Raw genomic sequence first — 27,676 nt, forward strand, 5'->3', positions numbered from 1 at the left:
TTTTTTTAATATTTTTTTTATTTTTAAGTAATCTCTACACCCAACATGGGGCTTGACCCCACAACCCTGAGATCAAGACTCCCCCACTCCACCTACTGAGCCAGCCAGGCACCCCTATGCATGTTCTTTTTAGTTGTGCATGATACACTCAGTTTCTTTTAAAAGCGGGGGGGGGGGGGTGATTTCTAAATTGTAATAAATTCTTCTGGCATGATTAGGAAATGGCACATGTGTTCTGGTTGATGGTTGACTTATGCTACAATATGCTTAGAATATAAGACTGTTAAGGTCTTCGTTACTGTGGTTTAGATTTTTTGGTAATGATTCAAAAGACTTTTTGCAGTACTTTACATAGATAAGTAAGAACAGCTAACTGTAGAATGTCATGCATTTCAAGGGCTATTTAATATAAAATAGGAACTGTGGTACTTAACGAATCTTGACCACCCCCCCGTTACACCCAGGTATACCAGTAATGAGTTATTATATGGCACATTGAACTGTATTAGAGTTTTAAACATAAAATTGCTGGTGTTTTAAGTATAAATCTTATCCTAGTAAAAACATGAACCAGAGTAGTTAATACCCAGCAAGGCTGGGGGTATAATAGGTGCTAAATGAATATTTCTTTCTTTCTTTTTTTTTTTTTTAAAGATTTTATTTATTTATTTGTCAGAGAGAGAGAGGGAGAGAGCGTGCACAAGCAGGGGGTGCGGCAGGCAGAGGAAAAGGGAGAGGGAGAAGAGACCTCCCCAAGCAGGGAGCCCAGTGTGGGACTTGATCCCAGGAACTCGGGATCATGACCTGAGCCAAAGGCAGATGCTCAACCGACTGAGCCACCCAGGCGTCCCAATGAATATTTCTTGAATGAAGGTAAAAACGTTGATGATTTGGGAGCTTTTAGTATTTAGTATTTAGAATCCTCAGTCGCTAACTCAGTAACTGACGCAGTTTGTACTCAGTAATTACATGTTGAGGGAATGAATTAAATGGAGTATAAATGGACTTAGCAGAAGCACTTGTCTTTTGAGCAGTCCAGTTATGAGAAAATCTGTCATGATGAGAATGATAAATTATAGAGTAATTTAAAAGTCTCTTGATGTATTCCTTACATAAATGATTTAGAATAAATGTTGGGAGAAGAATTAAAACCTAGAAAAAATGACATTCAAATGGTATTTGCCAGAGTCATGCTAAAGCTGAACATTATTTAGTTAATAATATCTGGATCATTCTATAACATGCATATCACATGGTTATTTTAGGACCTCAATATCTTTTCTTTTTTCTTTAAGATTTTATTCACTTATTTGACAGAGTTAGTGAGAGCAGGAACACAAGCAGGGGGATTGGGAGAGGGAGAAGCAGGCTTCCCGCCGAGCAGGGAGCCTGATGCGGGGCTCGATCCCAGGACCCTGGGATCATGACCTGAGCCGAAGGCAGACGCTTAATGACTGAGCCGAAGGCAGACACTTAACGACTGAGCCACCCAGGAGCCCCAAGGACCTCAGTATCTTTTCTTGATCTACTTTACGATCTTGATCTAAATTACTTTGGAAGCTGGAGAGACTGAATCAGACTAGAGCCCAAATTCTGAGCCTCTAAACAATGAACTACATTTCTCTGTGGTCAGTCACATTAATCCATGTGGTTTAGATGAGAGTGGTATCCTAATTTTAATCATAATGCAGTGGTCTTAAAACCATACTGTAATTATATTTTTTATTAATGTGATACTGAGGTGTTCATTAATACATCAGTTTGGTTCAAGGTGACTCCAGAAACTGGGGTGGTTGATTACATTTTATCTCAAGGTTATGTTTTGTTTTAGCTCATCTATAATGTGTAGTTATTTAACGAAGTGCCTGAAGACTCTCCTGAATTTATAGCTATCCATAGTTCAGTATAAAGGATAATTTCCCTTATACTTACACATCTCCCTTGTGTAATCATATACTTGCATTTAAATTGCTTGTATGCAGAATGTTTGATACAAATGTTTTCAGTGCATCGCCATAGAAGAGTTTATAGAATGTTAAATATAGTGAGAATGTGGATTTACCTATAAACCGTCACCAAACTGGTACAGTTTACTTGAATTAGGACCATAGTTTTGACTTTTCCCTTCATGGTCTCATTTAGAAAGTAACAGGCAGCATGTGTTTGATTGTATTCATCCTAATGTTAGTGAGTGGCAGAAATAATTATTGCAGGTGTACCCTTTTTAAGTGGTGTAAGCCTTTACATCTGTAGAAACACTTGGGAAAAACCTGAGAGAACAGTTGTTTTCACTTTCCGGGAGCATTTACACAAGGTAACCCCTACTTCAGCATGAAGCCTTTTTTTCTGGAGTGAGGAAACTCAAACATACACATGTAGAGAATTAGAATTGAACTTGCAATGCAGGTTTAACAGAATCAGTTCAGTCCAATTAAGAGTTAATGCTTCTCTGCAACTGAATCTAGTCTGTTTATTTTGTTGTTTATTTTTTCAGCTCTGAGTACATGAAGATTTAAATACCTGTATTTAGAACCATCTAAATTTCCGCTTTTTCTTTAACACTACCTTGACAAGATAGTTTCCACATTATTAGAAACTTACTGTAAATGGTAAAACAGTCACACAGAATTTATAATAATAACTTTACCATGTTAAATTCTCTAGAAAGGAAGACATGATTTTCTTTTGGTTTATTTTATAAATCTGCACAGCATTGGGACATTTAATCTAATTCGTTATATCAATGTGTCTAAGAAGGGAAGAGTACCATCATCTTGATGGATACCCCACAGGCATCTGAAATTCAACGCCCAGTGCTTTAGGGAGACATTATTGCCACATGGTTTCGAGCTCAGAGTCAGGCTTACACTGCTGGTAGCGTGACCTTGGCTGGGCAATACGGTGTGATTCTTTTGAGGTTCAGTTTCCTCATCTATGAAATGGTGTTAATCATCCCGTAGGGCATGAGGGCTCAGTGAGATAATTCATGTAATTCACAGTGCTCTGCACAGAGTACATACTTCATATTAGCTGGTATTACTAGAATTGTTTCTGGTTTTTAAAAATACCTGAGTAAGCTAGAGAACTATTTATGCCTTGTGCTAATGAATCTTTACCCAATTACAAACCTTCCACTTAACAGTGAGATGCTAGAGACCTTCTCTTGGGATAGAAACTATCAGGTGCCAGCTGTTACTTACTGTAGTGCAGTGAAGAAAAAAAGAAACAAAAATAGAAGTAGCTCTTTGAAGGGAGAAGGTAAATCATTGTTCACAGGAGAAGATTATCCACCTAGAAAGCTTACAAGAGCCAACTGAAAAGTGGTTAGAACAAAAAGGAAAGTTCATTAAGTTTCTCAGAAAAAAAAAAGGGTCTCCAGAAATCCCCATCTTTCTTTCCTATAGATTTGCAGTAATCATTTATACAGGTAAACTCATGCATATGAAAAAGATGGCTTTCCTAGCAACAAAATGTAAAATACCTACAAATAATTTTTAACAAGGAATTTATAAATAAGACCTATACAAAAAAGTCTAGATTACTCGGTTAGAAAGCTCATTATTATAGAGCATCAGGTGTCTTGTATTCATAAATTTAATGCAAGTCTAATGAAAATTCCAGTGACATCTTGTTTGGAGAATGATTTTAAATTTTGATTTATCTGGAAGAATAAATGGATAAGACTAGGTAAGCAAAAGAATAAGAAAATGAATGGGAATTTGCTCTGGCAGACATTAAAATAGCCCACATTTAAGTGGTTTGGGTTACATATGATTTTCCTTTTCCTCTTTGTGCTTTTCTGATTTTCCAAAAACATAATGTCAATTTCATTTTAAAAAGGAAAAAAATTATATAATATATATAATTATATGTATTTTTGTTTGTTTTTTTTTTTAAGATTTTATTTGAGAGAGAGAATGAGATAGAGAGAGCATGAGGGAGGGGAGGGTCAGAGGGAGAAGCAGACTCCCTGCTGAGCAGGGAGCCCGATGCGGGACTCGATCCCGGGACTCCAGGATCATGACCTGAGCCAAAGGCAGTCGCTTAACCAACTGAGCCACCCAGGCGCCCCTGTATTTTTAAGTCTTAATGTGACTGCATATCTGATATGCCCTTTAAATACTTAAGTTTTTTTATACTTTATGTGGAGGTAATTTTTTTTTTCAAGATTTTATTTATTTATTTGACAGACAGATACACAGCGAGACAGGGAACACAAGCAGGGGGAGTGGGAGAGGGAGAAGCAGGCTTCCCGCAGGAAGCCCGAAGTGGGGCTCCATCCCAGGACCCTGGGATCATGACCTGAGCTGAAGGCAGACGCTTAATGACTGGCCACCCAAAAGCCCCTGGAGTAATTTTTATAGCATTCTGGTAGTAAAATTCATAGTTTTATAAGTGTGTGTAGGTTTTTTTGGATTAGTTTGATCTGTGTCTTCTAAGAAAGGCTTCTTCCGTTTCTTAATTATGTTTATTTCTCTGAATATTAAGTGGTGTGTTTCAGCTGGCTAAATATAAAGGGTGGAAATTCTCAGAGATATGACTAACTCAAGCAAGACTTGAATTTACCAAATGGCTGGATAATCTGATGTTTGCCTGTTGTGACCTTTATTGCATGTGAAAACACTTGGTTTTCCTAAGAAGAAGAAAGAGATGTTCTTTTCCTTTAAAGGGAAACATCATAATTGAATTTTTGAGGGTTTTATTAGGTCATAGTGATGGTGCATACACAGAAGATTTAGATGTATAGGGTTTTTAAACCTCTCTGTGGGTGGACTCCCCCCCCGCCCCAGAATTTTAGATTTTAATATTAGTATATATAGTCGGATCTGCCCCTGGATGGTGTGGGCTTGGTCCTTTCACACTTACTATTTTAATTTGGGGTTCTTCCCTTATCTTGATAACTTTAACTTTCATAGGAAAATCAGTCGCCTATATGCCTTATGCTGAGGTCAGACGTGCTCTAGAACAGGAAGCACAGATGCACAGTCCCGCAGCAAGGTCAGCCTCACCGTGTAGGCTCTCTCCGAGAGAAGTCAGTAAAGCCGCTCCACAGCCTGATATGAGTGCAGCCCGCTATAGTGTCCCGCCAGGTAAATATTGTTCCTCTGCGCAGTGGCTGCTGGCCATCTCCCTACAGATGCTAGACTCGGGTGGTTTGAGCTCGTGAACAAACTGCCTTTCCCAGACGTGCCCTTCCTGTTTCAGAATTATTTTCTTGTTTCTGTGCATCCCATCGTCTGTTGTATTCAGTTGAGCTTCACTGGGCCACTGGGAAATTCGTGTTCACACATGTATACTGTGACACTGACTGGCTTTTAAGAGTACATGTACTTTGAAAAAATCTTTAGGTCCCCTCCCCGACCACAAGAAATTCAGGTCTGTGAGAGCCAGGATCAGTAAACGTTTCTCCAGGTAGGCAAGATGTAGAGAGGGTGTCCAGCTGGTGGTTGGCCATGTCTGTGCGTTCTCCAGAGTTGGAGTATCAGCTGCTCCTAAGAAGCAGGTCCAAAGAGTGATGGAGAGAGAGAAAAGATTGTGAAAGATTGTCATTTGCCTATGCTAAGCAGAGATAGTTTGAAATGAACATCAACTTAAAAGCTCTGGTTTCACAGGGAGTTGAATATTTCAGCCTCACAAATACCACGTGTGACCTGAATATGTATATGGATTTAATTCAAGTGAAAGAGAAATTCAAAATAGAAATGTTCCTCCTCAGCCTCATCTTGCACTTAAAATTCAGTGTGTGATATGAAAATTCGGGAATGACTGAGATAGGTAGAGTGTTGCAAACTATGAAATTGCCGATTTTAAATCATTTTTTTCCTCCCCTTCAAAGTCCTGCAGCCTGCTCCGCATCAAGTGATAACTAATCTCCCTGAAGCGGTTCGGCTTCCGACAACTCGACCCACTAGGCCACCTCCTCCTCTCATCCCATCATCCAAAACCACAGTGGCTTCAGAAAAACCATCTTTTATCCTGGGAGGCTCCATCTCACAGGTAAAATGCCTTCCCTGCCCTGGAAATTTCTGTTGAGTATTGCTTTGGTAAAAGTTCTCCCTTTTCTGTCCCTAATTTGTCCGAGTCTTAATAAATACAAGTTTGTCTGTATGTGAAGAGACGGTGACCAGAAAATACGGCAGTCATCGTACTCTGTGCCACACACAGGAAGTTTGTGTGAGTTAGGTGCCCAAAGTGAGTGGCCGCAGCACACCGTCTGGTTTGACTTAGGAAAGGCACTTTTGTGCCCTGAGGTTTAGTGTAGCGAAGATGGAAGAGGAATCTTTTCAAGTACCAAAATATGTGTGGACTATTGTGAAGGCTCTAAATATTACATTGTACATGATTGATAAGCCCCAGTTCATTCTGACTTTGGCCACTATATCTTTCCCCCCCCCCCAGTGCATTATTGTATACATACCTGTATATATATACGTATATATATTTTTTAATATGGCCTTATCTTAATGGTTGAAAAGTTTTGACCAATGTGCACGATCAGCAGCAGCCACTCTCCTGTCAGGTTATAGAACCATTTCATCACCTCCGAAGGTTTTCTTAGCCCCTTGTGCCTGAAGCAACCACTGGTTTGCTTCCTATTAGCACAGATTAGTTTTGCCTTTTCTAGAACTTCATATAAATGAACTCATACAGTGTGTACCCTTCTGTGTCCGTCTTCTTTAACTTAACATAATGGTTTTAGGGATTCATCCTGAGCTATTTCTAGTTTTTGGCTGTGGTGAATAAAGCTGATATGTACATTCTTGTACTGGCTCTTTATAGACATTTGTTTTCATTTCTCTTGTGTAATCAATCCCCTGAGGGAGGAATTGCTAGATATATGTGTGTTTTACTTTATAATTTCCCAGAGTGGGTCTACTGCTACCCACAGTGTGTAAGCCTTCATTTTGCTTCATTTGCTCTTGGCCATCTTTTTTATTTTAGTCATATTTCATTGTGGCATTTAGTTTGCATTTCCCTGGCAGCAGATGATGCTGAGCACTTTTTTGTATGCTTATTGGTCATTTATACGTCTGATTGCGAAGTGACTGTCTTATTATCTGTTTTTATTGGGGTTTTTTTGGTTAGTAGATTGTAGAAGTTCTTTATTATGGATGAAAGGTCTCTGTTATATATTAAAATATTTTCTCTTTTTTGTGGCTTGTGTGTTTTGTTACTGCTGTGTTTTGATGAGCAGAAATTTTAAATTTTGATGAAGTCCTTATACAAATTTTTTTTTCTCCTATGGTTAATTCTTTTTCTCTAAGAAATCTTTGTTTCATGCTTGTGGAAATATTCTTGCGTTTTCTTCTGAAAGCTTTATAGTTTGGGCTTTTACATTTAGGTCTGTGATCCACGTGAAATTAATTTTTATGTGCAACGTGCGGTCAGGATCAGCATTCAGTTATCCTTTTGGATTTGCAGTTCCAGGAACACCGGTTAAAAAGTCTTTTCTTTCTCCAATATGATCACTTTAGTGCCTTTGTCAGAAATGATTTGGCTCTATGTTTGGTCTATTTCTGGACTTTCTGTTCTGTTCAGTTGATCTACTTGCCCATACTTTTATCAGCATCACAGTTGTGATTATTGTAGCTTTATGGTAAGTCTTGAAATCATGTGGTAGGGGTCCTTTAAGGGCTTTTATTTTTCAAGATTGCTTTGGCTCTTCTATGACTTTGGCATTTCCATATAAATTATAAATGTCAGTTTCTAACAAAAATTCTCCTGGGATTATGGTAAAGGATTGCATTAAATTTATAGATTATTTTGGGTTAGAAATGAAGATCTTAAGAATGTTGAATCTTCGGGCGCCTGGGTGGCTCAGTGGTTAAGCATCTACCTTCAGCTTAGGTCGTGGTCCTGGAGTCCTGTGTTCGAGTCCCGCATTGGGCTCCCTGCTCACTGGGGAGCCTGCTTCTCCCTCCCCCACTCCCCCTGCTGTGCTCTCTGTCTCTCTGTCAAATAAATAAATAAAATCTTAAAAAAAAAAAAAAAAAAGAATGTTGAGTCTTCTAATCCATATTTCCATTAATTTATGTCTTTAATTTCTCAACAGTATTTCATAGTTTTCACTGTAGAGGTTTTGTTAGATTTATTTTCAGTTAATTTGATGATTTGTAATGTATTTTATGTTTTTATAAATATTTTTCAAAATTTCATTTTCCAGTTCTACAGGTATATAGAAAAAGTTGATTTTTTAAATCTTTATCTCCTGCAACATTACTTATTTGCTTCTTATTTGTTTTGTTGGGTTTTTTTTTTTTTTTTTTTTTTTTTTTTGGAGGGAGAGTGAATTTCTTAGGATTTTCTATGTGAGCGCATCATATGCAAATCAAGATAGTTTTACTTCTTCCTTTCCAGTCCTAGTGCCTTTTCTTTCTTTCTTTTTTTTTTTTAAGATTTTATTTATTTGACAGAGACACGGCGAGAGAGGGAACACAAGCAGGGGTAGGGGGAGAGGGAGAAGCAGGCTTCCCGCCGAGCAGGGAACCCTATGCAGGGCTCGATCCCAGGACCCTGGGATCATGACCTGAGCCGAAGGCAGACGCTTAACGACTGAGCCACCCAGGCGCCCCCCTAGTGCCTTTTCTTTTTCTTGTTTTATTGAACTGACTAGGGTAGAACTTTTAGTACAATTTTTTTTTTTAAAGATTTATTTATTTATTTATTTGAGAGAGAGAGCAGGGAGGAAGTGGGGAGAGGGAGAGAGCAAATCTTAAGTAGGCTCCCTGCTGACGGAGGAGCTAGGCACCTGATATGGGGCTCAATCAGCCCAATGTGGGGCTTGATCCCACAACCCTGAGATCATGACCTGAGCTGAAATCAAGAGTCAGATGTTTAATCGACTGAGTCACTCAAGAAGTGGTGAAGAGGATATGCTTTCCTTGTTGCCCATTTTAGGAGGGAGGCATTCAGTATTTAACTGGTAGGTATGTTAACTATAAACTTTTTTTTAAGATTTTATTTTTATTTATTTGACAGAGAGAGAGACAGCCAGAGAGTGAACACAAGCAGGGGCATTGGGAGAGGGAAAAGCAGGCTCCCTGCTGAGCGAGGAGCCCAATGTGGGGCTCGATCCCAGGACCCTGGGATCATGACCTGAGCTGAAGGCAGACGCTTAATGACTGAGCCACCCAGGCACCCCAACTATAGACTTTTCATAGGTGTCTTTTCTAAAGATTGAAGAGGCTTCCTTATATTCTTTTTGGCTGAGAGTTTGTTTTTTTGTTTTCCTCTAATTTTTGTACTTTTCAACTTCAGAATTTCTTCACAGTTCTTTTCTTTTTTTTTTTTTCTTTTTGTTGATATTCTTTGGGGAAACATCGTTTTCATACTTTCCTTTGTTGATTTTCAAGGCTACCAGTGAGCTTAGTGGGGAGCATATGGGAGAGGAAATAGAGCAAGTTCAAATGCCACAAAGCTCACTCTTCTTACCTAGATATTGCCAGTCTTCTTGAATAAATGCACCCAGATTTCCACAAGCCTTTGGTTAATTTCCAAATGGAAAGGTTGATTCTTACAATTTTTGCTGGTTTTCTGGTTGCCTTTATGGAAGAGCGTTTTCAGAAGTCCTTACTCTGCTGTTTTCACTGATGTCCCTATCCTATAACAATTTTAAGAGGAATAAATATTGTTAATAATAGTAGCTTACATTTTGAGTGTACTGTTAAGTGCTTTATTTATGTAATTTGTTAACAATAAATAATAGTTATATGAAATTTATGGTGATTTCAGAAGACATATCTTGCTCCCTTTAAAAATATTTTTAATGTGGGGCGCCTGGGTGGCTCAGTAATGTTCAGCATCTGCCTTCGGCTCAGGTCATGATCCCAGGGTCCTGGGATCCAGCCCCGCATCGGGCTCCCTGCTTAGGGGGGAGCCTGCTTCTCCCTCTCCCTCTGCCGCTCCCCCTGCTTGTGTTCCCTCTCTCGCTGTGTCTCTCTGTCAAATAAATAAATAAAATCTTTAAAAAAATTTTTTTTAAATATTTTTAATATAAGCAATCTATATAAAGATTTTCTTGCTTTGCAAGTACTTGTTCTTAATTTGGGGCAGTGGGGGTGTAAATTCTTATAAACAGAAACATGAACATTAAATTTGTTGTTGACCTTGTGAGAAGACAATGTTATTTTAGTCCTTTAAAATTATTTTTAGGGAACACCGGGCACTTATTTGACTTCTCATAATCAGACTTCCTACACTCAAGAAGCAGCTAAGCCCTCAGTCGGCTCTATCTCTCTCGGACTGCCGCGGCAACAGGAATCTGCCAAATCAGGTCAGTGAGTAAATACTCAAAACATTCCTGCGCTTGCAGCATCACGGGCAGTAATTCAGCCTTGATCTCTACTTATTTCTCTCGCTTTGGTCCATAGCTACTGTGCCCTACATCAAGCAGGAAGAATTTTCTCCCCGAAGCCAAAACTCACAGCCTGAAGGTTTATTGGTCAGGGCACAGCACGAAGGAGTGGTCAGAGGTAAAATACGCTGTTTGGCAGAAATATTAAACTTTTGTTCCCAATAAATGTATTAAAGTAAGTCACTAATACGTTTTAATGTTGGGTTTTTAAGTTAGAGCCTTTACATTCTAAATTTTTCCTTCTGTATAAAAATAATTAAAAACTTTGAAATTCCATATTTCAGCAATCCTTTTTAATAATTACAATATTATTTTAAAAGTAGATTTCAGTAAAACACCACTATTCTTTTTGTACTGCTGTTTCCTTCTCTTACCCCTCTTCTAAGTGGGGGCTGAGTTTTGTGTGTTTGCAGTGGTAGAAGGTGTAATATGCTAATCATTTTGGTTTCATTCAGGTACCACAGGAGCCATTCAAGAAGGAAGTATAACTCGGGGAACGCCAGCCAGCAAAATTTCCGTGGAAGGCATCCCGTCCTTGCGGGGCTCGATCACTCAGGTTAGTTGTGATCATTCCTGATACACTGGACAGTAGCTAATGAGAAAACTGGAAGTCAAGTCTCAAGAGCTCTAGCTGTTCCAGCAGTATAGTTCTGGGGTTAAGTTGCTCGTTGTTCTGGATTATGGGACTGGGTCTCAATGGTAATAAACCCAGATCCGTAAACTGTCTGCAGAAAGACATTAATGTGATCATTTTGACCACCAGCTATATTATCTAGTCTGTGGGTCATTTGAAAAGGTTAATGATTTGCAAATTGGCAGAAGAAACAAGTTCTGATTGATGCAGCTCCTAGTGTCTTCCTGGCAAAGCTTTTACCATGTGTTCAGCTCAAATAGAAACAGAGAAGAAAATCAGTATAAATTATTTGCTCACTTTTGCCCCTTGTGAAAAAGAATGTCTGCAGTCCTGGCATGTAAGGCACCTGGCTAGGGTCTCGTGCTAAACTGGGAGATACAGGTGACGTTGATAGAAGCGCCAGAAGTCAAGAATCTTCTTCCAATTTCAGGCTCAATATATTGCCAGTTTTGATTAAGACAAGGTCTTTCTTTTCCTCAGTTAGATGTTAATTTCACTTGGAAGTGTAACAGTCTGTAGCCTCTTTATTATTGTCGATCTGGGAAAGGAAAATTCTCTTTTGGGAAATCATTGTAAACAGAATCCTGTGCTTTTGCACATTGAACCGGTCACAAGTTTCCTGTTTTATTCTTCTTCCTTGTCTTTTGTCCTTGTCCCCTAGGCCAATGGCTAAAGTGTGGCTCCCAGGCCAGCAGCATTAGGCATGTAAATGGTCAGGCCCCACCCCAGAATTTCCTGAAGTCTCATCTGTGGGGGCGGGGCCCAGCAATCTGTGTTTTCCCGCCCTCCAGTGATTCTGCTGCGTGCCCATTTGAGAACCCTGCCCGGGGACCTCGCTGATCAAGTGTAGTCTGTGTCCCAGAGCATCAGCATCGCTTGGGAGCTTGTTAGATTAATGCAGAAATTTTAGTTCCCACTTCAGACCTATGAATCAGGGTCTCCATTTTAACAAGACCTGGTATACGGAGTATATGGCTTAGAGACCTAGAAGGTTACATATGAACTCTTCACATCTCTCCATCTACATTTGACCAAAGTATACATCCTGAAACTAGTTTTCAAAATAAGCAAACACTTTAATAGAGGCAAAAGAGAAATAAATGCCTTATGCATATTATCTTTTCTTGTTCATTTTCACTCTACTAACCAGGTTGTGGGTAGGAAGACAGAATGAACTGGATGAAGTGAGGCTACGCTTTTTCTGTTTATTTTCAAACCAGTCTGTCTATGTGAAGTGAGTACTTCCAAAGTGGGTGTTAAGGATTCCTAGATGTTTACTGCCGAGCCCATTTGAATGGCCAAAATAAACGTTTTGTTTTTGTCATTCTTCCTGCTCTAAGTGTGTGGTTTCAGATTGTCCTCACGAGAGTTTTGGGGGCGCCAAATGTGTGAGTGGGCTAAATCTGGGCCTGCCATGCCCATTTCAACCCAAGCAGCTCACTCTTACGAAGTGTTCGACCCAGTAGGTTCCATGAATGATTTCTCTGGAAGGAAGGGTTTACTGCTTAAAGGAAAGGTCAAAAAGAACTGTGCCCATAGGTAACCCAGAAGAGGACAAATTAATGATGGTGAAGATTCAGAGGATGTGACCTAAACTGAATCCATAGCACAGGATGGAGGCATCTGAGTTTTCTCGGTCCCGTCTCCCCTTCCCCCACTGGTGACCAGAGGTCGAATACAGCAGACAGTTTGGGAACTGCAAGTTCTTTTTTCCTCTTATCACAATGTGAAAGAAGGTTGCAGTGTTCTAAATTTAAAACTTAATTTATCGTCTTATTTTTATTAGACATTTTGAAAAAAACATATTACACTTAGCATGATTTTTGGCATTTAAGACCAGATTTTTTTTTTTCCCTGAGAGTTAAGATGTTTGACTTCAGAGTGGGGAAGAAAGTTGATTTGACTCCTACACCTGTCCAGATTTTAAGTTTTGTGGGGCAGGGTTCAAGGATTAAGGTATAGTATTTCTTTATGTTTATAAAAACTTAATGTCTGGTTTCCTCTCATGTCTTTGTCCTTTCTTCTTTGAAGATATGGATGGATCTGACTCTCCGTGTGGTGGGTTAAGTTTTCTGAGTATCTCGTGTCTCCTCTAAACCTGAGTGTTTGTGTTTGATTTGATGGCAGGGTACCCCAGCCCTGTCACAGGCTGGCATACCAACTGAGGCGTTGGTGAAGGGATCCATTTCTAGAATGCCCATTGAGGAGAGCAGTCCTGAGAAAGGCAGAGAGGAAGCCGCATCCAAAGGTCATGTTATTTATGAAGGCAAAAGTGGACACATCTTATCCTATGATAGTAAGTATGATGTCTGTTCTCCGAAGCCAGTACTGTGATGGGGACTAGAAACATGGGCTCTGGCTCCCCACATATGTGTTTGGGGGAGTTCGTTCTCCCTTCTCATGGAGGTTTTGTGAAAATTTAACTGAGACGGTCAATGAAAAATGATGAACAGTGCAGAGCCCACAGTATGTGGTTCTGTAAGTGGTAGCTAACCTCAACTATGGCCCGTTGATTTAGCCTAAGAAAATAATCTTTAACTTTAGTAGAATCACTTTTATTTTATTTTGTTTTATTTTATTTTATTTTATTTATTTTTTTTTTTTTTAAAGATTTTATTTTATTTATTTGACAGAGAGAGAGAGACAGCTAGAGAGGGAACACAAGCAGGGGGAGCGGGAGAGGGAGAAGCAGGCTCCTGGCTGAGCAGGGAGCCTGATGCGGGGCTCGATCCCAGGACCCTGGGATCATGACCTGAGCCGAAGGCAGACGCTTAACGGCTGAGCCACCCAGGCGCCCCTGTTTTATTTTATTTTATTTTTAAGATTTTATTTGAGAGAGAGAGCAAGCAAGAGAGTGACCACGAGTCGGGGAGGGGCAGAGGCGCAGAGGGAGAAGCAGACTCCCTGCTGAGCAGGGAGCCCAGTGCGGGGCTGGATCCCAGGACCCTGGGATCGTGACCTGAGCCAAAGGCAGACGCTTAACTGACTGAGCCACCCAGGTGCCCCAGGTGAATAGGGAGTAGATAATAATTTGATAATCCTGGAAAGAGTATTGAATTTAAATTCTTAATTTAAATTATTTTAATGTTTATGTGTGTAAGCATTTTCTTTAGTTGTATTCTTAGGTTATATTTTCTCATTAATGTTACAAGAATGACTCAGTTATGGTAAAAAAAAAAAAAAAAAAGCCAAGTGAGGGACTGGATTTGAGTTCCTGTTTGCAACTGTTTTGTGATCTAAGTAGTCATTAGTCATGTTTTATCTTTCTCTTTGAATACAAAGATATAAGGTATGTGAGCACACAGTGATGCAAAACACATGGTAACTTTCTTATTTCCTTCCTCCTTTCTTGTTTTAACATTTCTGGCATATGCTGATTTACATTTTGCTTCTGGAGGAAGAAATTAACGTACATTGCCTAAGCCAGAAATGTAGATGTCATCCTTAACACTTGTTCTCTTTCCACATCCAGTCACTGAGTTGTTTCTGTTCTCTTTTCTGAATTCTCTGGAATCCATCCATTTCTCTCTATGCCCCACTGCCACCATCGTCTTTCATCCAGATAACCGGGCAGCTGCCCCTGATCTCCCCACCTTTAGTCATAACCCGTATTCAGAAGTGTAACACATCGCTTCCTGCTTGACTCTTCATTGCTTTAAGATCAGTGTAAGCCCCTTACCTTGGCTTGCTCCGCCCTCCACGATCTGCTCCTGTCCCGCTGTTCCCTTCCCACGTTTCCCTTGGCTCCCTCGCACTGCCTTCCTGTGCACTCAGCCTCCAGCTGCGCTCGGCACACTGGCCACGCACTGAGCTCAGGTTCTTTGTCCCACGCTCTGTCTCGCCTTGGCGTCGGTGTGCCTGTGCCACCTCTTCCTCCCTTACCTGTGGCTGAAGCATCTCCGCCTTATCCTTCAGTTCTCAGTCTACATTACTTCTGTAGGCAGCCTTTTCGGGGCCTTTTAATAAAAGTGTTAGGTTCTCCATCTGGCGTTCTCGAAGTACATCGTACCTCTCTTTCCGTAGTACTGACTGTACTCTGCAGCAGTTCCCTAGTACTTTGTCGGTATCCGCCACGATTGGGTAAGTTTCATGAAGGAAGGCACTTAATTTGTTAACCTTATCTGCAAGCCTAACTTATTTATGCCTGGCACTCAAATAATTTGAATTAATGAAAAAAATTTCGTAAGTATCAATTACACAGTAGTATGTTGTAGGTTGACTGGCTCTTATATTATTATTTTTTTTAAGATAGACTATGAAACTTAAGATAACTGATTGACTGTAGAGTAGGCTTTGGGCGCTGTCTGAGCAATTCTTGTTTTTGTGTTCTGCAGATATTAAAAATGCCCGAGAAGGGACGAGGAGTCCAAGAACAGCTCATGAAATCAGTTTAAAAAGAAGCTATGAATCAGTGGAAGGAAATATAAAGCAAGGGTTGTCAATGAGGGAGTCCCCTGTTTCAGCACCGTTGGAGGGTAAAATGTTTCCAGAACTTTATTTAGATACATTTAATTTTGTACAGCAAATATCCATGGTTGGGTTAGGTTGTATTCAGTCTCTGTCATTTCTACGTGAAATTTATATTCATATTACTGTATAAATGAAACATATTAATATGTCATTATATTAATAATATATAATATCATAAAATATATAATTAACACTATATTAATATGAACTTATTGATATGTTTAAATTTATATTCATATCTACATATAAATCAAGTACATGACAGTGGTAGGAAGTAAAAATTAAACATGATCGGTCATATCATAGGTAACTAGTAGAATGCTCATAAAATTTGTAGACTATTCCTGTTAGGGTTAAGTGAGTTGAAAAATGTAAAATTCATTTTGAGAACTTTGTTTTTGTCTTGAGGGAGTTAAAGCAGGGCTGCACTGTTTCCTGATGAATTTTGCTGTGCGAGTTTCATCCTCTGTAAATGAAGGGATTGTAGTTACAGTGTGAGGATTCGAGACAGGTGTCCAAGCTTGTGCTGACCACGATAAGCCTTCACTACATCATACCTGTGGTTTTATTTTGTTAATGACTCACTTTGTTTAAGCCTTAACCTGGCTAAACTGTTTAATGTTAATCTCGGTGAAATACTAAAAACAGGGTAAGGATTCCTCAATCTTAGAAGTCCTGCGTAATTTTCTAAGAGCTGGATTTTCTCTGTGTTAAAAAAAAAAAAATCTCACTTTCCTTTACTTTAGGGTAATTGCGTGTGGTTATTTCCAATCCTTGATTCAAATTTATTGTGATGTGAAGCAAAACATTTTAAGAGGTTATTTACAGCTCTTTCATTATGACTTGCATGTTTTCATTTATGTATTTTACCTGTTTTTGAAGTACTGCACCCATCCTTCGTGTTTTCCCTTTCTCAGAGGTGTGTTTCAGAGCTAAACGGTGATTCTCAACCCCTCTTGTGTCTCCTCACCTTGAGAAAGAAGCATTGAATTTTAGATGTAATTTATAATAGATGTGTTCTGTAGCTATTTTCTCTTTAGAAGAGTGTTTAAAAAGGAACAATGATGTCATGTTGGTTACTTCCAACTTTTATTTTTTCCATGATATTCTTCTGAATAGTTCACAAATTTAAGATGATATCTCTTTCTCCATAGGGCTTTTATCAAAAAGTACATACTCTAAGGTCAGTATAAAGTATATGTGAATTGGCATACACTTTATATTTAATAATTTGAATTGCTTTCTTGTTTTGAAAGGGCTGATATGCCGAGCATTACCCAGGGGGAGCCCTCATTCTGACCTCAAAGAAAGGACTGTGCTGTCTGGTTCCATAATGCAGGGTAAACTTTGTTTTGGCTTTTATTCATGACTGCCTCATTGGCAGAGTAGTTTGACATTAATTTGCAGTGCACGAAGCCTGCTTTTCAAGTATTTTCCCTTTTGAAATATTAAATATTTAAGTCTTGATTTTAACTCTTCTGTTTCTGAGCTACATAGTTTATATGAAGATGATAGTTGCCTAATCTTTGAATATAGAGACATCTTCATTATGTAAGAACCATTCTCTGATTGTGATGAACAGACTTAATTGTATTAAGTCTTGAACCACCTGAAAAAAATGACGACTTACGAATATTTATTTAAAGATGTGTTGTAAACAGAAAATTGATTAAAAACTGCAAGATGACAAGGTATTAATTTTTCTAAATTGTGGAAAAATATATGTATCAGGATTTACTATTTTAACAATTTTTAAATGTACAGCTCAGTCACATTGTTCTGCAACCATTGGCATTACTTTAATAAGCATGTTTTCTTGAATTCTTTCTCAAAGGCACACCAAGAGCAACAACAGACAGCTTCGAAGACGGTCTTAAATATCCCAAACAGATTAAAAGGGAGAGTCCTCCCATACGAGCATTTGAAGGCGCCATTACCAAAGGAAAACCATATGACGGCATTACCACCATCAAAGAAATGGGGCGTTCCATTCATGAGATTCCACGGCAAGATATTTTAACTCAGGAAAGCCGAAAAACTCCAGAAGTGGTCCAGAGCACAAGGCCAATAATTGAAGGTTCCATCTCCCAGGTAACTACATCAGGGTGCTTTTTGTCAACCGTTCCACTCCAGACTGTGATATTCATGGAGCATTTTAAGAAGCATGACTTAATAATTATAAGTAGTTCTTACGAAGTCAGATCTTTTGGAAATAAATGTGAAAGTTTTAGGTATGCTTTAGTATTCATTTTTCTCGTGTCTGTATTGTGGAATGTATATTTCGAGAAAGTACGCAGCTCTGGATTTGTGAGCATGTGATTGACACACCCACACAGATAGTAAAGATTACCGAAGCAAATTACTGTTGCCGTGAGCCGAGCTGACCTGAGATGGAAAAATCTTCGGATGCCTCGGGCTACCTATAATGTTTGTTTCTTTTCTTTTAGGGCACACCAATAAAGTTTGACAGCAACTCAGGTCAATCTGCCATCAAACACAACGTCAAATCCTTAATCACGGGGCCTAACAAACTACCCCGTGGAATTCCTCCACTGGAAATCGTACCAGAGAACATAAAAGTGGTAGAACGGGGAAAATATGAGGATGTGAAAGCAGGCGAGCCAGTGCGTTCCCGACACACATCAGTGGTAAGCTCTGGCCCCTCCGTCCTTAGGTCAACACTTCACGAAGCTCCCAAAGCGCAGCTGAGCCCGGGGATTTATGACGACAGTAGTGCACGGCGGACCCCTGTGAGTTACCAAAACACCATGTCCAGAGGCTCGCCTATGATGAACAGAACTTCTGATGGTATGTTACTCTTCTGAACTTGTTTGCTCGTTTTGATTGCGCTTTCCCACCTCCGGTAAAAAGTCGGTGTCAGATGGTTGGCTTTGGATTGCCACGGGATCTGCAGGTGGTGCTTGACACGGGGCCTGCATGGAAGGCTACCAAATGAAAAGTAGGGATCATCGTAGGTAAAAGATCTACTTTAATCAAGTGCCGAGGATGCTGGAGTCCAGGAGTGCTCTAGAGTAAGTACATTCTGAGAGTGGCTTTTCAGCTACTCCTTCAAGGTGTTCTGGAAGTCGGCGTTGACCGTTGTTTGTTTAGCGGCGGTCTGGTGTGGCAGTTGAAAGTTCACGTTGTGGAGCAAGGCTGCCTGAACTTGAATTAAGGTTCTTCTCACTGCATGACCTTGGACGAGTTACTTCACTTTGCTAGGCCCTTAGTTTCCTCGTCAGTAAAAGTATTAAGGCTTCCCTCACTGGACTGTTGGGAAGGTCACATGAGGTCATGTGTTTGAAGAACTTGGGAAGGAGAGAATGCGAACTATTGTTATTGCCGTTGCTGTTGTTGTCGGTATCGTGCCCCACCTCCCCGGGCTTTCTGCTGCTGGCCGGTGCGTGAGTAAGGTCCGAGACGTTGAGTTTTACCAGGTGGTCCCTGAAACCGCCTGCGGCCCATACGAACGTCCCCACTCATCCTCTCCAGCGTTATTGCAGTACGTGTTTATTGCGGGCTCACGTGCAAGGTCCTGGCTGGACACTGCGAGAGCTGGGAAGGTGAAGGGTGTTTTGTGTGGTGGGAGAGGAGCAGCCTGGAGGGAAGAGAGAAGGGAAGTGTTGGCCGGGGAGGTGGGGTGGTGAATGCAGAGCACCGGGCTCGGGTTCTGAAGGCGAATTGCTGCTGCGGGGAAAGGCACTCTGTGTTCGAGCACACTGGGCCTCGGAAGGCGATGCAGCAGACCCGCATGGTTGCTTGGTTTTGTCCGGCAGATTTGTGTAATCACGGCCAAGTTGATGTTATCAAACTATTAATAATGAGGAGGTGGTGCACACCACTGAGTGTATTAATGCCCCTGAATCGTACCCTTTAAAATGGTACCTTTTATGTTCTGTGTGTTGTACTACAATTGTTAAAACAGTGGAGGGTGATGGCCAGTAAGTGTTGGGATATGCTGTTCATTGGGGGGATGATCTAATAACTTCTGAATCACATCATTTAAAAAAGAGAGCCTGGGGTAGGGAGGTGGTTGATATGGGCGAGCTCATGAGAAAGGCTTTGTGGAAGTCCAGGGCAGGGAAAAATAGCGTCACATAGAGACTGGCGGGCAGCAAGGAGGGGGCGGCACAGGCAGAGAGAGGGAGTTGTGACTTGAGTACGTGGGGGATCGAGAAGAATTTGGAATGTTCAGGTCGTACAGAAAACAAAATCATTTATAATGGGATTTAAAGAGGAGTGTTGAACTTCATGTTTAATCTTAATGTTAGGTGCTAAAATGCTGGTGCTATGATCCACAAGGTGGTAATCTCTCAATCTCAGAAGCTTCTGCTAGTTCTTCACAGTTGCATATTTTACAAGATTGAATATTAAATGTTTGGTGGAAGCAGATAAAAATATAAATACAGTCTGTATTTGGTTGGGTGAGAAATGGATAAATACAGTTGACCCTTGAACAACACTGGTTTGAACTGTGCAGGTCCAGTTAATGTGGATTTTTTTTTTTTTTAATAAATACAGTACAGTGCTATAAATGTATTTTTCTCTTACAGTTTTTTTTTTTTTTAAAGATTTTATTTATTTATTTGACAGAGAGAGACAGCCAGAGAGGGAACACAAGCAGGGAGGAGTGGGAGAGGGAGAAGCAGGCTTCCCGCTGAGCAGGGAGCCCGATGCGGGGCTCGATCCCAGGACCCTGGGATCATGACCTGAGCCGAAGGCAGCCGCTTAACCGACTGAGCCACCCAGGCACCCCCTTTCTTTTAAGATTTTTTTTTTAGAGAGAGAGGGAGAGAGAGTGCGTGCACATGAGTGGGGGAAGGGACAGAGGGAGAGAAAGAGATAAGCAGACTCCTCGCCGAGTGCAGAGCCCAGCGCAGGGCTCGATCTCACAACCCTGAGATCATGACCTGAGCTAAAATCAAGAGTCGGATGCTCAACCGGCTGAGCCACCCAGGTGTCCCTCTCTTAAAATTTTCTTAACATTTTGTCTCTAGCTTACTTTATTGTAAGAATACAGGATATAATACATATAACATACAAAATATGTGCTAATTGGCTGTTTATGTTCTCAGTAAGCCTTCCTGGTCAGTAGTAGGCTATTAGTTTTGGGCGAGTCAAAAGTTAAGCATGGAGTTTTGACTGTGTGGAGGGTCAACGCCCCTAAACCCTGCATTGTTCAAGGGTCAGGTGTATAATCTTACTTCCCAAGTTTTCTTAAGTTGTGGCGTTGGCTTTTCTTTTTTTTTTTCCAGTTACGATTTCCTCTAGCAAGTCTACTAATCATGAAAGAAAATCAACCCTGACCCCTACCCAGAGGGAAAGTATACCAGCGAAGTCTCCAGTACCGGGGGTGGACCCTGGAGTAAGCCACAGCCCTTTTGATCCCCACCATAGGGGCGGCACCACCGGAGAGGTTTATCGGAGCCATCTTCCCACACATCTGGATCCCGCCATGCCGTTTCACAGGGCTCTGGATCCTGGTAAGCACAGGGGGTAGTGATGATTTATGGCAAAGAAATAATATACCTGTATGACCTTTCAAACTCTCTTTATTCATTAAAGTATAATATGCAGACTGTGACATATATCATTAGCGTGCAGCTCATTGAATTCTCACACACTGCACACCCCCATGTTACCAATTCTGAATCAAGAAACAAAATATTACCAGCACCCTTACGGAACTGAGAAAAAAAAAAAAATAGATTAAACATTTAAAGTTACAATGTCGATATTCATTTACCAGTGTTCTGATGTAAGGTCAGGGTCTACTGATGAAATCTTTCTCCCTTGTCTTTGTTACATAAGTGATACTCACATTTCCTTCCAGGCTTGCTTTTTTAAGTGAAGCTAGAATTTAAAGCCACTTCAAAGCAATTTAAATACAGAATCCTTCCAGATTTTTTTTCTCAGTCTTTCAAAATTGTCTCGTCCATACCTGATTCAACTTCTGTACTGAGTCTTTCCAAAGCAGTCAACTTAGTTTCCAGAGAAACCATTCTTTTCATTCTTTTCTCAACAGCCTCCAGATTACTTCATTAAGTTACATAATTACAGTAGCAGGTACAACTGGAGGGAACTTTCGAACAGACAGACCCCTCTGACTGTGGGTAGACATACTTGTTGGAGGTGCAGGAGTCTGTAGGTTTTCTGGAGAGCAGTCTGCAGTGGGCATGGGGCAGCGGGTTCTGCAAAGGGAAAGGAGTCCTGTCAGCACGTCGGTGGTGACTTGACCCATCCGTGTGCCAGCTTCCCCCTGTCCTCCCCGTCTTCGTCCCTGCTCCTCTTGCCTGCTGAGCCCTACTCAGATGGGTGTTGTCTGCTTGTACCTCTTCTCTGGCCTAACTTGCTTGTTTGTTACATCCTTCAAGTTGAAATTGGGACACAGGACACCCGTGTTTTACCATAGTCCTTAGGGAGGAGATATGCCAAGATTTCTAAGGGTTATTTACATTGTAGAAGCAAGGTACCTGTGGAAAATATTTTATCTTTTGGAGGTCATATCAATGGCATCAAATTGTTGGTCACTGGAGAACGTTAGGTTTCAGAGGAGTCTACACGTAGTTCTTCAGGGACTGTCTCCCAAAACTGAGGCAGAAGTTCCCACAGAGTCCACTGACAGACTCACCCTGCTGGGAGTTCTGGATGAAGAAAGGGGAAGAAAACATTCCAGAAAACTTGTCATTTGTTTTTCTAGGGAAAACATATATTTAAAATAGTTCACTCAAGTTTTCAGGCAAAATTGAATGTGTATATTTTAATGTAGTGCTTCTCATAGTCCTTCATTTTATAGCAGTTTTATATGCTTGTTATTTTTGAGCTTGAGCTGAATTTAAATGTTTTGAGCAGAGAGACGTTACCTTCTCCTTTTTACCATACATACCTACCCCTTCCTAGCAACTCATGTCATGCTATAACCCAGGTTGTCAAACTATGGCCAAACTATGGCCAGGGGGCCAAATCCTGCTGCTGCCTATTTGTGTAAATAAAGTTTTATTAGCACACAGGCACATGTTTGTGGGTGTTGTGTCTGTGGCAGCTTTCATGCTATAGCGGCAGAGTTGAGTAGGTGAAGCAGACCATATGGTCCACAAAGCGGAAGATATTTACCATCTGGCCTTTTACAGAATAAGTTCGCTAATCTCTGCTCTGAACACATGCATTAATGAAATGCTTATAGACTAATCATTTTCAGCCCCAGGAAAGCGGTTATTTGTCACAAAGTGTGTTCCCACGTATTTCCGTTTGGTTGTGTTGAATGGTCAGTACTACAAAAATAATTTGATTTTCAAACGCAGCCCTTGGAGACTTAGGTGAAATTATAATTAAGTTACGTGGCAAAGATCGAAAGTGCAACTGCTTGAGAAGTTTCTTAGCTCCTGTTCTACCAGTGAAAACGTTCATACTCGCACTGTGTCTAGTTTCTCCCCCCTTTTCCGTTACATCTGACATCAGAATGCGTGTATTCATGTCGCTCATGTGTCAGGGTCTAACATGCATCTCCCTTACGCCCTGTAACGTCCCACCCACACGAAAGCCGCATGCGCATAGTAGCTCGACAGCAGGAGCCCCACCGCTTTCTGTGGGTGGCGTTCAGTGAATGAATTTCCCCTGGACTGAACTAAATGCCTTTCTCTCGTTCTTGCCACCAGCAGCTGCTGCTTACCTGTTTCAGAGACAGCTCTCCCCAACCCCAGCGTACCCCAGTCAGTACCAGCTTTATGCAATGGAGAACACCAGACAGACAATCCTCAACGATTACATTACCTCACAGCAGATGCAAGTGAATCTGCGCCCAGATGTGGCCAGAGGCCTCTCCCCACGGGAGCAGCAGCTGGGCCTCCCGTACCCAGCCACAAGGGGTGCGTGTCTTGGCATTCGGGTTTCCTAGGATGTGTTAGGTGAACCGAGTAGCAGTGAGTATTTGCTGAGTGAACGATGGAATGGAAGAAGAGGCAGCCCTGTCCTTGCCTCTGTAGCTTTTAGCCCTCGGAGGTAAAGTAATGCGTGAAGACGGGGTGTTTTGGTGAACACTGACATAGCTAAACTATCTGAAATCATTGTCTTACCAGTTTGCCGTCTCTCTCGGTAATCTGTCCGTGCTTTTAGGTGACTCGTATGGGGCACAGGATTTCATAGCCTTGTGTAGATTTAAAGAATTTCTTACAAAGTCATGATGATCTTAACCATTTTTATTTATATTGTATACAAAGTATCATTGAGTTACAGAGAGAAAGGATTTTAAAAAGCCATGTACAGTTCTGTATCTTTAGAGAAACTGACATTTAACATCATTTTATTGTCTTTGCCTTGCGAGCAGGAATCATTGACCTGACCAACATGCCTCCAGCGATTTTAGTGCCTCATCCCGGGGGCACGAGTACGCCTCCCATGGACAGAATCACTTATATTCCTGGCACACAGATTACTTTCCCGCCCAGGCCATACAACTCTGCGTCTATGTCTCCAGGTGAGAGACCAGTCACGCCCATCTCTGCTATGACCAGTGTGTCTAAGTGTTGACAGCATAGTCTTTGAAGGCGTTTTGGGCTTTCCCCCCATCTGTCTGTAGGGTTTTTTTGGTTTGGGGTTTTGTTTTTTTTTTTTTTAAAGATTTATTTATTTATTTGAGAGGGAGAGAGCGAGCAGGGGGAGGAGCAGAGGGAGAGGGAGAGACTCTGCTGAGGGGGGAGCCTGACACAGGGCTCGAGCCAACCGCCCTGAGATCACGACCTGAGCTGAAATCAGGAGTAGGATACTCAGCCGACTGAGCCCCCCCCAGGCGCCCCTGCTTTGCTGTTTTTCACTTAATATTTAGTAATAGTTTTTCTATGCCATCTGTCACCAGATACGCCAGAAATATCCCAGAAGCTTGTGTTAGGTGTCACTTGTCATCCAAGACTCTACATCTCAAGTTGGGAGCATTTTGAAAAATTTCCAGTCACTTAAAAATGTAAAAGTTGTTTGTACCCGGCGGGTTGATGTTCTTGTCTTTAAGTTGGCAGATTTCTGTGTTTTACAGGACACTCGACGCACCTTGCAGCGGCCGCGAGTGCTGAGCGGGAGCGCGAGCGCGAGCGGGAGCGGGAGAAAGAGCGGGAGCGGATCGCTGCAGCCGCGTCCTCAGACCTCTACCTTCGGCCAGGTGAGCGGCGTGCTGTTGTTCGTGCCGTAGACTCTCCTTGGTAATCGGTACGACGGGGCGTCGGGCTTCCTGTTGCGGGGGCTGCTGAGCTGATCTTAAACGCAGGAATCAGGAGACAGAAAGTAATCTCAGGCCTTAAGTGAAGCGCAGGTGAAGGTGCAGTACGCGAACTCTGAACAGGAAGCCGAGGTTTTCACCAGGAAGGCATCATTTTGATTTGGCCCCAGCAGTTGGCTACCATTGGGCCTGACGATACTGGGTACAGAGCTCAGTGAGGCTGAAAGCAGCCCGAGCAAAGGCTCCCGGCCACGAAGACGCAACGTGCTGTGGGGCTGGCGTTTGAGGAAGACGGCCATACAGGGAGAAGGCCGGGTAACACTGGGAATGACAGGTGCTGCCCTGTGGCAGGAGGAGGGCCTGGAGGTGGGTTAGAACCCTGGAGGGGGCGTGGGCTGGCGCCAGGAGCCACAGTGAGGCCATGCGGCTGGGCAGGGCCGGGAAGAACACTGTCACCGTGTGCAGAGGACTGGACAGTAGCTTGATGAGGGGAGGCGTGGGGGGGGGGGGCGCGGGAAACAAGCCGCTCTGCACGGAAGACAGAGCAGGATTAGGGAAAGGAGAGAGGGAGGGAGGGAGTTTCACCGTGGGACATACTTTGAAGCCTCTCTGGAACATTTGTTCTGACCCGTGGTAGATTTGTCATTTTGCGTTCTGTTCCGTCAGTGAGAGGAAAGTGCTTCCTGTGTCCATGTTGCCGGACAGACAGATCTGGCCCTTAGGAGAAAAGACAGGCTGCACACGGGGACCTAGGAGTCCCCTGCAAGGGTCGTGACTCTGGCTGGGGTGAGATTTCCCAGCAGCCGGTGTGTGGGGAGGGTGGGTCGGTCCGTAGGTGGTCCTGGCAGGGGTGTTAGAGGTGCAGGCAGAGGGGACCAGAGACTTGGTCAGAGAGGTGGGTACAGAACCGAAGGGCGCAGGGCAGGCAGGCTGTCACACTCATGCTCATGGGGGACAGACCTTGACATCAAAGTGGTGGCATAGAGCAGGGACCCAAGGCTGGTCTTCGTATTCGACCCAGGAATGTCATTCCTGAGGATTGATGTTGAATGCATCAGTGGTTGCAAAGCCTGAAGACACTGAGCTGTAACCTACTGTCTGTATGTAGTAAAAAATCACTAAGTGACCACAGGAAATGCTTTAGTGAGTTGTGAGGTAGCAGCCTAATACTGATTATATGTTGACTGCATAACAACATGGCCATTGATTTAATTAAAGGAAGCATAACTTGGGTAGGAACTATATATTTTTTTGAGTTTTTTTTAAATTTTATTTTATGATGTTATGTTAATCACCATACATTATATCCTTAGGGTAGGAACTGTATTTTAAAAATGCTCATGATCACATTAATGAATAACATGCAAATTCAAGATGATATAATACCATTTTCCTCCATCAGACATTTAAAAAGCTGATAAATATTCTGTGTTGCTGTGTCCAAAGAAACATGGGACTCTCACACATGGTCAGCGGCAGTGTAAACAGGGATAGTCTTTGTGGGGATACAAAAACTTAAATAGCAGTGCCTCTTCTAGGAGTCTAGAAACGCTTCTATCAGCTGTTGTGAGGTGGGAAGGGGGAAGATGGCTGAGAAGCTTGCGCTAGGTGGTCCGTGCTGTGGGAGTAGGGGCGTATGCGAAAGCGGCCAGCTCTTCTGAGGACAAAGGACAGAGGAGGCAGAGAAGAGAGGGATTAGAGAGGGAGTTTGAGATCTTCCCAGTGAGTAGTGCTGACCAAGTCCAAGCAGTGGCTTTGTCACGGGAGAGCTGAGGTCAGTAAACAAGACCGTCTCAGCTGTTGGGAAGCTGTTCGTGGCGCTGAGTCTTGGGGGAGGGCAGCGTGAGTGACGTGTCCAAAGAGAGCTCGCTGAGAGGAGCCCTTTGCTGGGCAGGGCAGAGGTGGAGTGGAGCAGGGAGAGCCGCGGCCGGACGAAGCTGCTCAGACCTGGGCTGGCGGCGGCGTGCGGTGTCCATCATGGTACTTAGACGGCTGCACCGAATGGGATTCTGGAAATGATCAGCACGCCAGCGTCTGAGGAAAAATCTGAGAGATGAACTTATCTGATTTGTGTGAGGGCAGCTGACCCTTGCACAACTCAGGGGTTAGGGGCGCTCACCCCCCCCCCCGCCCGCGCACTAGAAAATCCAGCCATAACTTTGACTCCCCAGAACTTAGCTGCTGACAACTTCCTATTGACCGGAAGCCTTACCGGTAACAGAAACAGCTAACTGACACATATTTTGTATGTTCTGTGTATCCCATACTGTATTCTTACAGTAAAGTAAGCTAGAGAAAAAATGAGAAAATCGTAAGGAAAATACATCTACTGCAGTGTGGTGTAGTTTTCACACCGAAAATCCACGTGTAGGTGGAGCCGTGCTCTTCAAACCCCTGTTGTTAAAGGGTCAACCCTATGTGATTGTTGGCGTTACTTTTGTTTCTCTCCGAATCAAGGTAGAAACTTGTCACATAAATGGAAGTGACAGTAAATGATAGTTGACGTTTTTGTTGTGAGTTACCGATATGGTTTTATTACATCTTTATTGAGAAGCTCTTAGAGAACATACTTCTAGAAAGGCCAAAAAGCAGGGTATCCGGTTTCTTACCTTTTTTCTGTTTAGGAATATTAGGAAATGAACAGGCCCTGAATGTCGCTGTCTCTAGCTTCTTCCTTATGGCTTGTCTTTTCTTCTTCTTTTTTGGTTTTTTGGGTTTTTTTTTTTTGGCCTTCGCAGGCTCCGAACAGCCGGGCCGACCGGGCAGTCATGGATACGTCCGCTCCCCGTCCCCTTCAGTAAGAGCCCAGGAGACCATGTTGCAGCAGAGACCCAGCGTGTTCCAAGGAACCAACGGAACCAGTGTAATCACACCTTTGGATCCAAGTGCTCAGCTCCGAATCATGTGAGTCCCTTGTGCGCATTTTGACCGAAAGTGGCGGTCTCTGGCACATACCGCACGCTCGCGAACGTGTGACCGCGATGGTTTGGGGATGTACGCTTCGTTGTTGCCG

At 42.2% G+C, this 27,676-nt stretch overlaps 1 protein-coding gene across 12 annotated transcripts in view; it reads left to right on the top strand.

Annotated features, from left to right (window-relative positions):
- NCOR1 (nuclear receptor corepressor 1) overlaps nt 1–27,676 on the top strand; it is a 156,918-nt gene that overhangs the window by 110,148 nt on the left and 19,094 nt on the right. For 10 of the 12 annotated variants that reach the window (XM_032431780.1, XM_032431779.1, XM_032431789.1 and 7 more), the window contains 14 exons: nt 5,837–5,997; nt 10,153–10,273; nt 10,371–10,472; nt 10,810–10,910; nt 13,116–13,284; nt 15,323–15,463; nt 16,715–16,798; nt 17,293–17,549; nt 17,906–18,266; nt 20,714–20,941; nt 23,114–23,323; nt 23,782–23,931; nt 24,484–24,606; nt 27,402–27,567. In XM_032431780.1, the coding sequence (XP_032287671.1) occupies nt 5,837–5,997; nt 10,153–10,273; nt 10,371–10,472; nt 10,810–10,910; nt 13,116–13,284; nt 15,323–15,463; nt 16,715–16,798; nt 17,293–17,549; nt 17,906–18,266; nt 20,714–20,941; nt 23,114–23,323; nt 23,782–23,931; nt 24,484–24,606; nt 27,402–27,567 (2,374 nt within the window). The remainder of the gene's footprint in view (nt 1–5,836; nt 5,998–10,152; nt 10,274–10,370; nt 10,473–10,809; nt 10,911–13,115; nt 13,285–15,322; nt 15,464–16,714; nt 16,799–17,292; nt 17,550–17,905; nt 18,267–20,713; nt 20,942–23,113; nt 23,324–23,781; nt 23,932–24,483; nt 24,607–27,401; nt 27,568–27,676) is intronic. The other 2 variants (XM_032431782.1, XM_032431785.1) reach the window with 1 other exon arrangement.

Source organism: Phoca vitulina, unplaced genomic scaffold, assembly GCF_004348235.1.
Source record: "Phoca vitulina isolate PV1807 unplaced genomic scaffold, GSC_HSeal_1.0 scaffold47, whole genome shotgun sequence".
Classification (NCBI taxonomy): Eukaryota; Metazoa; Chordata; class Mammalia; order Carnivora; family Phocidae; genus Phoca; species Phoca vitulina.